Below are 17,083 nucleotides of genomic sequence, written 5' to 3'. Positions count from 1 at the left end.
AATTGAAAGATGGTTACTCTGACGATACAGTTGTAAAAATAGGATGTTGGATTTAAAAGGTTGAATTTCTAAATGCATCACCTTTACCAATTTATATCGCTACGGTGTTGTGTCGACAGTAGTCACATCTGGCAAGCAATCAATGCCCCAAAGCGGCACCCTAACAAGGCAGTGATTTGTCCCATGAAGTCATCCTCGGAAAACAAATAGTTACAAGGAGGGGAGAGGAAGGGAACCCGGAAGCTAAGGTCCTTTCCTCTCGGTACAGGCTGACCAGATAATCTGTCAGTCAATGCTGGGCTTTCACCCGCCCAAAACAAATATGTGTGTTTCCACCTGCCCTGGGGCCACAAAAGATTGAGTGATATGAGTGTTCTGCTGTACAGTCGAGAGGGATGAGGAGTAGATGGTATATTAAAAAGATGGAATGGATTGCAGAAGCGGGGGTAGGGACCGCAAACTTAAACGCTGTGACGAGGGAGAGTAGCTTGGAATAATGAAGATTACAACTAGTATCAGACTCAAATTTGGTTGCGAGGGACTTGGTAATGGTTGTTAAAAGTTTTATAATTTCCATCACAAATGTTCCAAACCTACATCAATTATGCGAACAACGTTAAAAATGAATACAGTCCTGTCGTTTTAAACGTTTTATCCGCACGCATCTTAGAAACAAACCATTCAACCGGCGCTCATTATTTCACCGTTACAAGATGGCTGGCTGCCCGCTGCCTGTCAACGCCCAGGCAATTACTGAAGAGCTACTTGGTCCCTTTAAATTAAGCCCCATATCCCAATCGTGCGCGTGTGCTTGGGGATTGTAGTGTCCAATTGCGGAGCGGATTCCCTACATGGGCGGGGCTTAAGGGATCGGTCGAGCCAAGTTGCTGTCACCATTGGCTGACAGTACGTGAGGTCACAGAACGATGGGCAATGCGGTGCGCAGACAGGAAGTGTCAACAGAAGCCTAAACCGGGGAAGGGCGGAAAAGTAAAAAGACACCGAGAAGGAGGAGATCTAAGAGGTAAGAGATCAGGGGTCGGTGAGAGGCTCACGATCAGCCATCAAAGAGGCAGAGATAAGAGTACGTCCAATGAGGAGACAGGGTCACAACATCTGTTACCGAAAGTGACACGGTATCCAATAAGGATGGAGTAGCATATCAACCTCATACAGGTAGGGAAGGAGAGCCTCAGAAGAAGAGTGGGTGAACAGTCCGCAATTGGGAAGAACGTGGAACAGTATTTGAAGCAACGTCTAGATTAAATGGGGTTCATTAGGGGAAAGGGGGCCATGTGGGTGCACAAGAGGCAGGATAGAGGAGGCAACGGTGAGAGTGTTCTCTGGGTTCCTATTCTAATATGACCCATTATAGTTGGGAGATGCTGGTCCATCTCTGATTTTATCTTCCAAATCTGGGACGTGTTTATAATGAGGAAATTCGGTACATCAAGTCCAAGAATGCAAAGTTAAAATCCGGCCTGGACTTTCATCTCCCAATTGAATGAGGCATGTATGCATTGAGCAGAAGGCAAGAGAGTGAGGAGGCAGGGTGAGCAAAATGCACAATTAAGAGCCAAGGAGAGACCGAGACATGTGACAGCAGCCATTTGGAAGCCGGAAACCGCAGCCCAAGAGATTTTAGGTTTATTGGCTGTCAGAATGTGGGCCATACATTTACAATGCCACACCTTAATGTCGCCATGAAAATGGTTGCCAGGTGGCGACATTTCCCTAAAAATGCACCCTCTGGACGAGTGCCTTAAGTGGCACTACAAATTGAGCTAGGGCTCATCAAGAGGGCGTGGCCTAACAGTGGGGGTCCTACTGGCCTGGTAGGCCACGCCCCCGATGAGCCCCGGCTCAATGGGCTACTGGCACCCCTGCCAGGCAGCCTTCTGTAGAGATCAGCACCCTCTCTGCAGAGAGGGTGCTGATCTCTGCATTTGTTTTCTATTGTCATGTCTGGCAGGGGATAGCGCCTCGCCTATTCAGCCTTAATGGTGGTGTTGGCCCTCGCCAGCTGGGGGGGAGCAGCGTGACCATTAAGGCTGAAAGGGTGAGGCCGCTGTAAGCAGAGCCCGTTTTCATGAATACTGAAACTCCCGCTAATGCGCAGGAGCTTCAGGATTTAGATAACCAGGCCTCTGCTTCCAGCTGCCTCACGTTTTCTCTATAATGGTGCCGCCAGCCCACAGGCATCTCTTGCTTAACGGGATGCCTCGCAGGAGCAGCACCACCATTATGGCTAAAAGTCATTTTTTTCTGAAGCTTGAAGCTCTGGCACACAAGCGAGAGCTTCAGGCTATAGAAAAAAGCCTTTTCGTGTAGTGGCAGGGGCTGTCGGGGGAGATTTATGGGGCCTGGCCCACTTAAAACCCTGCTCTGGACAGTCCCAAACCTTCGCAAATATTCTGGGATTGGAGGTAATAATATATAATTATTCCCCTACTAGAATATTTGGGGAAAGACTTTTAGGGCTCTGGAAAAAAAAAGTCACCAGCCTGGCAACTTTTTCACGGCGACATTATCACATGGAGCCTAGTGGTTTTAATACTTTAAAAATATCCATGTTCTATGACACAACACAGTCAAACTCCTTCAGAGGCCTTAAATCTGACACTGCCCAGGGCAATGTGGCTCTTATGGTCTCGTGTGTGGGTATCCCTGTAGTTGGTAGTGTCGCACTCATTCTGAAGTGTTACCTAGACTTGGCTGAAAGTTGTTGAAGCTAGCTGTGATCAAAATACTCATGTGTTGCATGGGCTTTTTTATTTGTGCAAGGTTAAAGCTGTTTCCTTCTTGTGGAGCATTTGTCCAATAAGGTTCTTGCCTGACCCTCTCATGACAGCGTTAGGCATATCCTAATGGGCTATTTAACTGACAGCCAATTTTCCCCTTCTCCCGTAACCTACACAGTCTTAAAAATAGACTTTGTCCAGTTTCTGTACCATTCCAAAATCCTTTATTTACGTGCTGCACAGTACAAACACAAGGTAGCCTCAGTGGTGTCCCACTGTGGAGTCAGGAACTCTAAATAGGGTTGCCAAATTGTGCTGTGTTCCGAACATTTTGGCTGCAGAAAATCCCATTATGTAGCTAAAACTGGGCATGGGCTTATTCTCTGTGTATTTGGGCTACTCTGGACTTCTTTCCAGCTTGCAAGCATTTGTTGAGAAATGTATACCTAATTACTCTTGCTGGAGAGGTGAGGGTGGAGGATAAAGTCATACAGTTGATATGTAGGGTTGGTGGAGTTTTAGTGGATGGCGTTGAACATGCAGATTGGCCATTAGAGCTGGCTGCCCTGCAGCCTCAAGTCACCTGATGGTCTAGGCCCGCCTCCTTGCATGGTATTCACATTCCTCTTCCTCCTCTTGGTACTTTTCTTGGAAGGTATCACATTTCATGCCAAGAATTGTATTTCTAAATTGTCCTGGCCCTTCCTCCTGAAGGTGTAATACCCTCACTGTCCCACAATGCCGTACCTAATATTTCCTGTCCACTGGCCAGGAACCTACATCTCTTTGCTGTCGTTTGGATGACCAACAGTATGAAATCCCTTTCAAAGTAACCTTCCCTGCATATTAGTGAGGGCAGAGGGAGAAATTTCAAGTTGCAAGTTACTACAGACATCAAAAGGTCACTTGCCACTTAAATTGTTTAGAATAATTAATTTGATTTATATAGAGCGTGACAAGACCCCGCAGGCATGGAGGCCCTAGACAAGACAAACATCAGGAACAAATGGCTAAAGTGCGTCAAGGCGTTGAGAGCAACTGAAACTGGTCGGTCGTCAGGAAGTGAATCAATGGAACAGAATTGTTATGTCCCTTGTTGAAAACCACAAGTGATGTACATGCTCGCAGATTGAGTGGCAGCGCATTTCAGAGCCTGGGGGCTGCGTGTGGAAGGGATCCCTCTGCCACACAAGTACGCTTGGTCCGTAGAGTGGCCAGGAGGGAGGTGTTGTTTGACCGGGGTGATCTACAAGCTGGTAGCCAGGAGAGACATTTGGTCGGATACTCGGGGCTTTGGCCATAAAGGCTGCGTTGTGAGATGCAATGTACACGTAACAGTATGCGACTGCTTACAGGAAGCCAATGCACAGCTCTTCTTGCTGAAGAGACATGGTCAGCTCTGCTCAGGCCCTTCACTTTGTGCACCGCTTTATTCTTAATAGCCTGAAGTCTAGATAGTTCACCTTTGGCAATCCCTTGAAGAAGACTGGTGCAATAGTCCAAGTTTGCCCCTATGATAGCGTGAGCAATTGGAGGTCTTGAGAAAGGGGTGAAGTTGAGCCAATAGTTTCAGATAGTGCATGATACCAAGCTGCTAACCTGCGCTTTCATTGACAGATTTTGATCCAGAGTCACTCCCAAGGTCTTCACCCTGGATTGAGTTTTAATAGTATAGCCTGCAATTTGAAACTGGCAGTATTCTTGGCTCAGCTTCTGTAATTGAGCTGCCGTGCCTACATCACCTCAGACTTAGAATCATTGAGGGCAAGCCTATTGGGCTGCATCCAAGTTTGAATGAGACGTAAATAAGGTTCAGGGTGGTGCAATCAAGGGCATAGTCTCCTGAAAGTGGCACGAGGCACTGGGTATCATCAGCATAATTTGCATAGATGACCCCTTCGGCATCAAGCTGATTAAAAAGTTGAAACATGAAGATATTAAACGGAGTCGGTGACAAGCATGAACCTGTGGCACGCCCCAGGGAACCAAAAACTCCTCTGCCATTGACTCCTGTGAGAAGACTCTGAAAGAACCCAGCCGGCATCTGAGGCCGAGAACTGGGGTGAGATACATAGTCTGTCAGCAAGAATAGAGTGATCCACCAGATCAAATGCTGTGGACAGATTAAGAAGCACCAGCAGAGCTCAGTTCGCTTTATCAAAGATGTTAGTTTTTAAATCAAGGAGAGTGGACTCTGTGCTATGGCCTCGTTGGAAGCCAGATTGTTTTTGGCCTAGAATATTGTGATGAAACAAGAAATCTTCGACCTGTAGCTGTGCTACTTTGTCTAGTATCTTCAGCAGGTTTTTTTTTTTTTTTTTTTATCAACTTGGAAATCCAGGCCTTTTTATGTTGGCAAGGACAGTATTTTACCTGAAGGAAGCATTTATACATTTGGTAACCAGAGCTGCGAGCTGGACAGCACACTCTGTAAGGGCTGGGCAAATGTCACCCTTACAACGTGTAGGTTTTAGATGTCTAAGAACATGAACCAGGTGCTGCTCAGAAATGGGTAGGAATTCAAATTTGGGACAGTCCATCTTGATGCTCGTGGGTGGTGGATCAGACTTAGTTACCCGCGTTGTTTTGGTGAGATGGTCTTTCTGAATGTTATTTGCTGATCATAGCATTTTGAATGGAGAAAAACACAAGTTGGAATCTTTGGTGACCTCTGAGGGCAGTCGACAGGGGTTCTCAAGTTCCTTTGAGTATCTTATATAATTCCCCTGTTTTAGGGGCCCCAGCAATTCTTTGATCATAGTAACATCTTTTTGCATCTATAATATCTTTTTTATAGGCACTTGTCGCTATAGAGTACATGGTTTTGTGTTCTGTTGAGCATGTTTTTTCTCTCTAGTTTTTGGCTGGTTGCACCCTGGTCGAGGAGATTGTGATAGTTTATGGTAGAATATTCCTCGATCTCCTGCAGTGCGAGGATGCCCGTTGGAAGACAGCAGCACACCACTATAGCCCAGCAGTTGATTGGACCATGGAAGAGGAGCAGGGCAAGGGAACCGCCACTATCCCGGGTACACAAAACGCTCCGTGTTCGGAAGCGGACAGATGCACAGGTGTTTACAAGCCAATTAGATGCAGGGTGGACAAATGGTTCTCTCCTAGAGCAGAATGTGTTACTGTCACAGTGACGCCCTAGTTGTGTACAAATCACTGTAACTCGTTCACGGCCAAAGGTACCCCTAGCTTCAATGAACAGAGTGGAGGGGATCAGGGACCATGCATGGTGTGTATGGAATGCAGTGCAGGACTGGACCGTAGTCCTAATGGTGCTTCCATCTTGGAATGTTGGGAGGTGCCAGTATTGCTCAGAGCATGCCCGACTCTTGCTGGCATGTTAGGACGTGCATGCTGACACTTTTACATTGTAGCGAGTGACAGAGCAGAAGTAACAACTTGTAATACACAAACATGAGCTCTCCTGCAAGAGAGTTGTGAAAAGTAACCATAGCAAGGAACTTTCGATGGATGAGAACGACTTACCGCCCTGCTCCCCCCGCACCCCTCCTACCCTCTTCAAAAAGACTGAAAAAAAGCCCAAAAATTAGAAAAGGCACTTTTTTTTGTGATATGAGGGTGAACAAAATGGTAAAGAAGCTTCTTAAAGAGGAACATTCGTCCTATAATTCTCTGCTCTATGTCCAAGCGCTATCGTGTGATGGGGAAGGAAGCCACGATGGCAGAATCAGTACAAATAGATTCTATACTGTACAGTCTGGTAGGGAGATACCCCTTTGGTGGCAGAAGTGGAGCCCTTAGGGATCTAGTATATCGGGTTGATAAAGCCTTCTGGAAAACGTATGCAGGCGCCCATCTATCATTATAGCCCCCACGTGTGGTTCATATACAGCACAGGCAGTACTGGGAGGCTTCCATGAGCGAAAGCATTGAAGGTTCGAACTGCACACACACACACGCACAGGGTGACACACTACTGCTGGATAAGCTATTGTCCAGCCTAGCCTTAGATGGGATGTGAGCATCTGCTCTGATGACAGGGGCTACTATTTCAGTAATAAAGCACCTGCATATCCATGACTGGCAGGTGAAAGGATACTAGTAGAACACAGCAAGGAACTTGCGTTTGATGGCGACAATCTGTTTTGGGATCTGTTAGAGGAGAAGGCCTAGAAAGTATTTCAAGCACGTAAACATGCCAATAATCTCAGGAAAAGATCCACTCTCACTACGAGCTCAGGACATCCTGTTTTTGTTACTGTGCCAAAATGCAGGTCTACTCCAAGATCAGATTCAGAGGGTGAATGCACGGTTTTCCAAGGACCACTCGAGGTTCAACTTTCCAAACAGAAGTCCTGGCAGTTGAGGACGACCAGTGGGGGTCAGAATGAGCCACTTTTTACAGCAACTGGAATCTCTTGCTCTCAGAGCCTTGGGCCAATCAGGTGGTGAGATGGGGCTACAAGGTTGAATTCCAGACCCCCTATCCCCTGGCCGGCCAATGGACCATTGATGTCAGAGACAGCCAAAACAACCACCCAGCGAGGCAAGAACAAGACAGGCCCTCCATTAAGATGTTGCTGGAGAAGAGGGTGATTAAGAAAGTTCCCAGAGACAATGTGGGCCAGGGGTTTTACTTGAATATAATTCTCATACCCAAAGTGTCAGTAAAGCTTTAGCTAGTGGTGGACTTGAAAATCCACAACCTTTGCATTCCCAAGTACTGGTTTAAAAAGTAGAACACAAAAGGTATTTTTATTGGTCAACAGGGTGGATTTCCTGGCAGTCCTAGATCTGCAGGGTGCCTACTATCACATAACAATCAGGAGACGTGTTCGAAAGGTTCTGAGGTTTGCCATAGGGCAAAGACATTGCCAGTTCTATATGTTTCCTTTCGCTCTCAGGCCACCACATGGTCTTTACCCTAGTCCCTCCACTATTATAAAACTTGGCGCGCATACATTTATTTTATTTGGACACATTTTTGGGGAAACCCTCAACCACGTGCACACTACATGTTTAGGAGGATCTCTTCTATGGTTCCTTAAAAACCAGGAGCAATGAAATCCAGCTCAATCCCAGGCCCTAACCTTCATAGGAGCAAAGTTCAGGAGAAAGAAACATGGGGATATGTTTTCTGCTGATAGATCGAGTGGTCCGAATATAGACCATACTGCTATAGCAGAGTTAAATGGGGGTGGCATCAGCCAAAATGTTGCTACACGCACCAAGAAACAGCCCTACAGATGAGGGGTGTATCAGCAACCTTTACTCACTAAAAATAGGCATATACTCCCAAAACATAAATTGGGGGGGGGGGACACACTGAACAAAAATAAGAAATGGACAAAGAGGATCGTGGCCCCCTGCCTTAATCCACACAGCTCCATGGATATGTTTGGCACAGTATTATATGTAATGCCACAGGAAGAAACTCTATTATTACTGCCTGTAATGAAGAGGTAAACGTGTATATTTTAATGTACATGAATGCAAAGAAATATTTATTATAAAAATGTCTGTTGTACGGTTAAAAAATATTTTTACTCGCTTATTAAATACTCCCATTGGGAATGGGACTTACGTTTTTACTACATGGAAATAGCATTTTACTCCCAACTTTAAAAAATGAGTAAAATACTCCCACTTCAAAAACTCATCTAGAACATGTTAGGCAGAATTACCCTCTGGGACCACCACATACAATTAAGACTGCAGGTGTAAGCAAAACCAACCTTTGGTATAAGTCTGTACTACAGTTTGTGGTAGCGAGCTGAGCGGCCAGGCTTATCTCGAGAGGGAATGTGAGCAGTAAAAGGATGTTACACAGAGGCCCTACAATCACAGTGGTTCAAGTAGACACTTACACTCAAGGTTTCTTGGTAAAACACTTATTAATTTATTACATAATCATTTACAAAACATTCACTAGAAGGAGGCAACTTAATATTGTACACAAACACACTTCAATACTAAACCAATCATTTCAGTTACTTTCAATGGGAGTAATAAGGCACAAGTTAGCAGAATAGATCACATATACTTCCTTGGGCAGCGCAAATAGTTTTAGTTCACTAGAGGACTCGATTCAATTCAATAGGCCTAGGCCAAAGTCAATGGACTAGTGTCTTGGATCGGAAAGCGCAGTTCTTTAAGTAAACCGTAAAGTTTTTGCCAAAGTTCTCAGACGTAGTTTGTACGAAAAAGAATTGTATGTTGGGTCACACGCTGATTAGGCCTGCAAGTTGGGAAAGTTCCACGAACTTTCATCGCAAGAGGTAAGTTCTCTCAATCGGGTTGGCACAGTACCTTAATATGAAGAACAAGAGGCAGCTGAAGATGTTGGTTCCTGACAGTTCCTGCAGATCTCACTGTTCCTGAGCCTCAGTCGTGTGGACAAGAGGGAGGACGTCGGAAAACGCATACAAAATTGAGTCACTTCAGTACGAGTAGCTGTCATCAAGCACACAAGCTGGTGTCCTTCTCCCTGGTTAATCCTAACCAGCTCCGAGAATGGTATCCAGGTGGCTTACGAGTTGATTTGTCCCACCAACTCAAAGGAAGAAGTCGTCCTTGAAGGGGCTTCTCTGTCGAGATGAACTTGGCAATTCGGACTTGCAGCAGGGCTTCTCCAGGCAAACCTACGGTCCAGGAGTTGCAGCAGCCGTCCTCTTGCAGCTCGTCTTCGGTTTTTTCGTTCCAGTGGTCGACTCTGCTTTCCAGTCCAAGAGACTCGCCTTTTAAACAGTTTTCTCCCTTTCATTCCAGCCTAGCTGCCACACACCCAGCAGGGTGGCTGTCCTTGCCGGACAGTCAGCCAGCCAGTCACACTATAGTGCATTTGGGTCTCCTAGGAGACTAAACACAGGGAGTTTCGGGCACCTCCCTCACTTCCTGCCCACACCAGACACTCAGACGCCAGAGGCAGTCTTCAGTCCTGAAGCCCGTCAAAGGCATACAAACAAAGGCACCAAACCTGGTTTGACGCGCAGAGAGAAACCCTAGAAGGACCTTTCCAAAAAGAAATGGCAAAAAAAGAAGACCGGGACCCTTTTAAACAAAGGGGCTTAAGGCGCCATATTGAAAAACATGGCTCCCGCGATTTTTAGCTACCTGTGTTCGCGGTCGGGAAAAATCATGGTAGTTAGTTGTAAAACCACTGCCACCAGCCATTTCAATAGGAAAGGGAAGCATTCGACTGCTACATGAGTTTCTAGACACAAGAGGATCCCAGGTAACCCCTCCAGGACTCTATAGGAAGATAGTGTGTGCTGGGTTTAGGAATTTAAAAAGACTAGTAAAGTCAATTTAACTTTACATTCTCTGGGAAATAGTAGTTTATCCCAGAGGAGGTATTTAAAACTTGTGGAGGTCTAAAAGACATCCCTGTGTCACTGCACCGAAGGTGCTGTGTGACACACATGAAAAGATGATGCCTATGGAGTTATCTAAAACTCCATAATCAAAGAACACAAGAGTAAAACATACATGAAAGAGTGGGAAAAAGGTGCATAGTCTTTGCAGGTAAAAATCCAGCAAAGTTGCTAGGGGTCTCCAGGGTGAAGGGAATTAGCACATTTATGAGAATTCTCCCTAACAGAAGGTTGTATACGAATTGTTTGTTTTACAACTGTTCGAATTACAATTGACCTTTTCACAATTGACCGAATTGTGAAGGTCAATTGTGACATATATGTGGGGGGAAACCCCCCACCCAACGCCAAACCCATATACATATATATTTGTGACCCTTTAAATTCGATTCGGTCAATTGTTCATTCGAACAATTGTAAACGAACAATTTGGGTAATACCTAACAGAACACTGCCAGGAAATGTATATTTTCCAGAAGCAGAAGAGGCCGGGGAGGGTCATCTGGTGATGGAAACATTAAGAATGGAGGAGGAATGTACAGTTGGAGAGGGGGCTCAGCCAAGTGGGGTTGGGAGTGATTATGTCTAAAGCGCCAGCATGGTAGTTGTGTGTAGAGGTGGGGAGGAATGAGGTAAGTTGGAGACGATGTGTGTTGCAAACTTGAGGTCTTTGTTCATGGGAGAGAAAGAGTAAAGGGGAACGCCTTTGAGAAAGCTTGAGCAGTAGTCCGGTTTGCTGAGCACACGGGTGGTGACAGTTTTGGCTCAGGTGGCCGTGGATTATCTTGCTTTTGAGAAGGTTGACTTGTACAGGTGCAGTAGCATTAATTAACTGTTGAGTCTTAGGTTGCTGAGGATCCCATGGTAGTAAGCCTTGGGTGAAGGAGTGAGGATGCCTTGTGGGAAGGCAATGGGAAAGTAGGATTAACATTAGAGTCAGGTAAAAATAGAACAGTTCATCTTCAGGCAGCGTCATTCCACCCACTCATGGTTGGGTGTGTGGCAGCTGTTGATGCGTTGAGAGTTGTCAGGTGTGAAGGAGGGAAAGGAGAACAAGATCTGGATATCATCCCCAAAGAGGTGGTAGTGAAAGCCAAAGGAAGAGATGAGACTGCCCAGGCAGGTAGTGTAAAATTTTAAGAGAAGTGGGCCTAGATCCTTGGGTGACACCTAGAGGAAGGGGTTTGTGGGAAGGGGTGTTAAGCATTCCACGAGATTGCAAAGGAGTGATTAGGGAGATAAGAGGCCACTCAGAATGGTGGAGAAGGTTTGGAGACTAGAGGGATGATAGACTGTCACACAGAGAGCAGAAATATGTAGTAGGATTATAATGGAGGAGAGTATCTAAATAATGCTCAAAACTCTTGCCCCTCAGAGAGGCAAGAGTTCTGAGCATTAGTTCGATGCCTACCACTGGCTTCTGCAGAAAGTTGCCATTTTCTGTCGGTCTGTCAAATAGATGCACAGTGCACTGTATATAACATTGTTCTGGGGATTGGCAGATGAGGGGAGGGGCAGGCTTTTGACTTCACACATTACCATAAGCAGAGTTCCGACAGCAGACAAAAATGTAAGGCTCGTAGAAAGGGCTGCCTGTTTTATGGATTCCACAAGTCCTCGCTTCACCACCTGCGTACATTGGTAGGCAGTCTGTGTGCTGCCTCAAACCTCACTCTAACTAGCTCAGCTGCTGCACTCAGTGGGCCTTGCTGGAACCTTTGCCCATCGGGCAATGCCAACTGTTTCTCAGACGATCAGGGCAGAAGCCAGAATCCCTGGTTGCTCATCCCAAAACTCTAAGCAAGGGTTTCTAAAAGGCTTAACCCCATCCCCCACTGTGCATGCACACATGCCAAAAAGGAATCTCTCCTTTGTCAGGCTCGTCTGCCCCTCTAATCTGGTTTTAAGGCAGCTCCATAACTTTAGTTTCAGAGTGATGCTGAAACCCTGCAAGGTGTTCTTCAGCGGGAGCTCAGTGTAATGTGCTGTCAAGATAAAAGGTGGTGTGTCGATTTCTCGACGTACTCGCAAAGCTGGGTGCACCATCCCTTCACCTATGGGTTTCTTATTATTGCTTTCACTTGTTTTAGTTTGTTTCTTTCTCTGCATTTAAGCTCATTTTAGCCTTGGGCATTGACTTGACGCCTTTTTGCTGCATACTCTGTTAGTATGCAACTTTTCATGATTTAATGTTAGTTTACTATTCCATATTTGAATTTTACTTGGTTTGCACCTGCCCGGTGCAGCCGTAGGGTTCCTGGCCTCCACCAGTGTTCCGGGGTCTCATCCCCTGTTGACGCTGAATTTGCTTCCCTACTCGCACCCAGGCAGTGCGCCCAGTCTTTCCTGCATGGAGTATACGGATTGGCTGAGGCGTTATCATGTGTTTTTATACGCAGGGGTCCTTCTAAGCGCAGCGACAATGCGCCTTGCGTACCTAATTCCAGCCTGTCTGCGCCTATCCGTTCCTCGGTCGGGGGCGTGGGCTCGCCCTGATGTTTTGGTGCCTGGTGTATTCCTGGGATACTTTACTTCAGCTAGCGCCCCCTCCCTGCACTTTGCTTCCCCGCGGCTGCTCGGACTATCCGGTTTGTGCCCTGCCCCCGTTTCTCTCGACCTCACCACCGGGTTAGGTGCTTTTTATTTAATGCACTCTCATTAGCTGCACTTGCACTTGATTGCTTTGAATTATTACAGGAACATGGCCCGGACTTGGCTTGTGTTAATCAGACCTGGCTGGGTGACCCCTCATGTCTGCGTGTAGTCCAGGTTCTCCCACCTGGCTACAAGCTTTTTTCGGCTAGACTAATCAGTGAGTCACCCTGGTGGGGGTGTTGCACTGATATTTCGCTCTTCAATGAACTGTAAGGTCTTGGCTTTTCCCCACAATGTAAAGATGGAGGCCATTCTTGTCTGCATTGTTTTTACGTCTTCCAAAACAATACCTTTGCTCATTGTGTAGCACCCCTCCCGACTCCTTTTGTTACGGCCTTCTTAGAAACTATTACTGATCTGGAACTGCGCTACACTGACCTGATTGTCAGTGATTTTAACATGCATCCTAATATCTCAACAGATTTACAAGCCTTTCGTCTTGTATCTGCCTTGTCTGATCTCTGCTTGCCCCAATTGATTTCGGAACCTACCCTTGATCCAAGTAACACTGTGGATCTTATATTTGCCGATCCCATCATTGGCTGCTGTTTTCAAATGTATACGAGTTCGATGGGCTGACCATTTCATTATTCCTTTTTAAGAAATTACTTTTTTGTGCTCTCCGCACCTTCCCTCTCTGCCTCATCCACCTAACCGCAGCTGGCGTTCTGTTTCCCCTCTTGCTATTGCTACTGTTATCAATGAGGTTTGGGCCTTCAAGGCTACGAGTGACCTTACCACTTTGTCTACTATTTTCACTTCCTAGGCTGACCAGCTGGCTCCAATTAAAGGGGCAAAGCCCCGCAGATGCTTATCTGAGCCTTGGTTCATCCCGGTTTTGGCTAATATCCGGCTCCTCCAATGATAGGCGGAGTGCAACTGGCGCATCTTTTACTGCCCCTTGGCCAAGGTCATGCTGCGTGAGGCCCCTTTGACATATCAATCTGCCATTTACACAGCTAAATGCACTTATCAATTTAGTCTGCTGGAATCTGCAACCAGCTGCACTAGGTAGCTGTTCAAGCATGTCCAACATCTGTTCTCTGATCCTTCCTCTAATACTATTTCACCTCTCCAACACTCTGTGATTCACGTCTCTTTTTTTCCCCAGGATAAGATTACTGCTATTCGTCAGAAGATTTCAGCGGCTGGCTCTCCTCCTTCTTTGAATCCTGACTCAACGGAAGTGGCTAGCCATTCACATCTCTGGTCTTCTTTTCCGCTGTTTCTTTCAGAGGCTATTATCAGCGTTACTAAAATCTGCATCTCCTTCTGATGCTAGTCTGCTATCAGTTTTGAAAATCATCATGCTTTCCATTGTCCCTGCTTTAACCTTTGCTGTTAATCACTCGATCTTTTTCCAACTGTCAAATTCCTTCTATTCTTAAGCACGACTTTGTTTTTCCCTCAATTGAATATACCCTATTTTCCCTTCTCTTCTGGCTAATGTTTGCCCCATTTTCCTCCTCCTTGTGCTTATGAAGTTCCTCAGATCTTTGCTTACCCACCTGCTGCACGCTTTTCTTGAGGATTCCTGCTTTCTTGACCCTTTCCAGTCTGGCTCCCGGCCCGGCTGGGTCACCAAGTCTGTTTTTGTCTTGCTAGTCGATGATCTGGCCCGTGGATCAGGGGGGTGTTGGGGCACTTATTTTACTAGATCGTTTTGCTGCTTTCGACACCATTGACCATTCAACCCTGATCCACAGGATGTCGTCAGCTGGTATCACTGGCCCGGTTTTAGCTTGATTTCAATCTTTACTATCAGATCATTCTCAATCTCTTTCTCGACCTCCTGATCTCTCTGCACTTGCTTCTATCACTTGGCTGTCCCGCAGGCCTCTGCTATATCCTCTCTGCTATTCAACCTCTAACTAAGCCTATTCAGTCTTTTGGTTTTTGGTGTTATTCATACGCAGACTACACTCAGAATATAGTTTGACTTTACCTTAATCTGCAGTCAGCTGCTGAATGCTGCCACACCTGTCTCCTTGTTGTCCACACTTGGATGTGCAACAACTGGCTTTGCCTCAATGGAGAAAAAACTGAAGGGCTGTAAGGGGGTCCACTGTCTGCAGCTTCACTCTGGGCACCTGCCTTCTGGCCGGCGGATCTTGGGCCACTGCCTGTACCTGTTACCACAGTTAAGGATCTTGGCTTTAAAATGTCTTCTTCCCTGTGAGCTGAGGCGCAAGTTAGCACCGTCTGTCAGAAGATCCATTTCAAACAGAAGGTTCTTCATAAAGTTTTGCCTTTTATTCCTACACATTTGTGTCCACTGGTCGTGGCTACTATTAGCTCTGCTACCTTGGATTATTGCAATTATTTGTACCGTGCCCAACCTGTTTACTTGGTTCATTGCCTACAAATCTTACTGAACACGACTGCTGAGTTGCAACAGGTTCTGGTACTCTATTTCTCCTGTTTTTAAGTCGCTGCATTGGCTCCCTGTTACCAAGCTCATTGAATTTAAAGGGCTTTGCATAGTTCATTGGACTTTTTATGGCAATGGGCCAGATTATCTACGGTAGAAATGTCGTCCCTATGTTCCCACCTGCTCTCACAGATCTGCGACTGTTTCTTTGCTTGCAGTTCCACGTTTTTCGTGAGCACGCATCGGTGGCTGAACCTTTTCAGTTATGGCTGCACAGTTATGGAATAGTCTCTTCCGCCGCTTTTCATGCTACAGAGGATCATCTTGCGTTCCAGTGACTTTGGCAAAAACTTGTTTTTCTTTTTTTTCCTTTATCTATTCTTATCTTCTTCCCTTGGCTACACCTGACCTGTGATGAATGTTTTGCTATATACATTCGTATATCATAACATAAGAGGCTGCAGGAAGGGGAAAAGAAGCTTGCTGGCTGCAAAAGAATGTAGGTTGTGGGGCGGGCTAGGATGGCAATTTTACAACACAGTCTTGTATTTGCAGTATCTGTGGCCTCTTATTAGATACTAATATATGGCAGATCTCATTGGAAAGTTCTGCTCACAAGGAATGAACAATGGCAAAAGGCATGAGGGCAGAGGGTTCCATCATAAACAAGAGCAAGATTTGTTAGCCGAGAGGCAAGGAGTGTAAAGGCTCTCAGAGCGGTTGGATTACAGATGAAACAGTGGCAACTAGGTCCTCAAAGTGTGTCACAGGCCAGGGTGCATTGTCTCCTGGTTTAGGACCCCAAACCCCCAGTTTTGAAAAGAAACACATATCGTTAAGGAGGTTTGCCGTATTTAATGTCAGGGGTCTGTGATTACATAGATAGGGAGAGGATATGAAACTTCCTCTGCGTATGATGTTGCCAGGAACGAACAGCCTTAACCTTCAACAGCTATTTACAATTAAAAAAAAAAAACGAAAAAAGCAGAGACAGGTGATGCCTTCCTCCTCTGGCATAAAGTGGTGTCCTGACTTTACATTTTATGAAATGTTTACACTTTTACACAATTTCTAGCAAGAGTGTCGTAAATATGTGTTTTTTTTTTAACTTGCTATGAAATGAATGTGTGATTGGCTTTGTGTGCTCTTTTGCTTGCCTGGTAATTTTCAATTCCAAAAATGGCTTAAACCTTGATTAATTCTAGGAAGATTGTAGAATCCTGAACCATGTCTTGAATTGGCTGGCATCCAAACCTATCTCATGCTGCGATATGGACCTTCTGTTGGCATTTTGAACCCTCCAATGTCAGGTTTGTGCCATTTATGCGATTTTACTCTTGCTGCTGACCTATGTGGTTTGCATTTTCGACTCTTCATCACATTCCCTATAAGAATATAGTTTGTCTGACTGCGACCCATTTGTAGTAAGTTGATATTTTTAACTCTGCCCCTCGTTAGTGATGTGGATTTTGGACTTCTCCGAATCAAACGGTCTAAAATGTTATCTTAAAAATGCTTATGTGCCATTTATGTTATGTTACATTACTCCGCTTTTGTAGAATGCCAATCAACATTTGTGAGATTCACAATAATCTTATTTTGGTATGTGGCCTTTGGTGGGTACACCATGCATTTTAGACATCAACTGGCACGAGGTGCTGTTACTGCGGAATCAAGCAAAGCATTGCAAATGTTATGCTATTAGAATTGATACCATACTCTGCTGTCATTTGCTTGGTCTCCAGGCTCTTTGCAGATCTGAAAGAGAAGGGAGTGGGTTAGGTTAGTGAGGAGAGGAAAAATGCAAGGTAGCTTTGCTGTTGAGTTGATGCGTGCAGATCGCAATTACCCAGATAGGGGTCGAAAGTCAGATTGGATAAGCAGGAGCTAAAAACAGCTCCTGGGTATCCAGCATTAACCAGTGCCCAGGAGCTACTACTGGGGGACGAGGCACTAGTACATAGCATTCC

At 45.6% G+C, this 17,083-nt stretch overlaps 1 protein-coding gene across 11 annotated transcripts in view; it reads left to right on the top strand.

Annotated features, from left to right (window-relative positions):
• Positions 1-891: 891 nt before the first annotated feature.
• The window catches only part of LIPE (lipase E, hormone sensitive type), a 338,475-nt gene continuing 322,283 nt past the window's right edge, over positions 892-17,083 (top strand). For 3 of the 11 annotated variants that reach the window (XM_069640971.1, XM_069640974.1, XM_069640972.1), the window contains exons 1-2: positions 903-1,024; positions 16,319-16,423. Coding sequence is in view for 1 of the 11 variants with exons in the window: in XM_069640970.1 (XP_069497071.1) it covers positions 16,375-16,423 (49 nt within the window). In the remaining 10 variants the exon portion in view is untranslated. Of the gene's footprint in view, positions 1,025-16,318; positions 16,424-17,083 lie in introns of all 11 variants that reach the window. The other 8 variants (XM_069640975.1, XM_069640968.1, XM_069640979.1 and 5 more) reach the window with 6 other exon arrangements.

This window comes from Ambystoma mexicanum, chromosome 1q, assembly GCF_040938575.1.
Source record: "Ambystoma mexicanum isolate Mex_15411 chromosome 1q, UKY_AmexF1_1, whole genome shotgun sequence".
Taxonomy (NCBI): domain Eukaryota; kingdom Metazoa; phylum Chordata; class Amphibia; order Caudata; family Ambystomatidae; genus Ambystoma; species Ambystoma mexicanum.
Note: the sequence above shows the minus strand (reverse complement) of the source record. Positions and strands in the feature narration are given on the sequence as shown.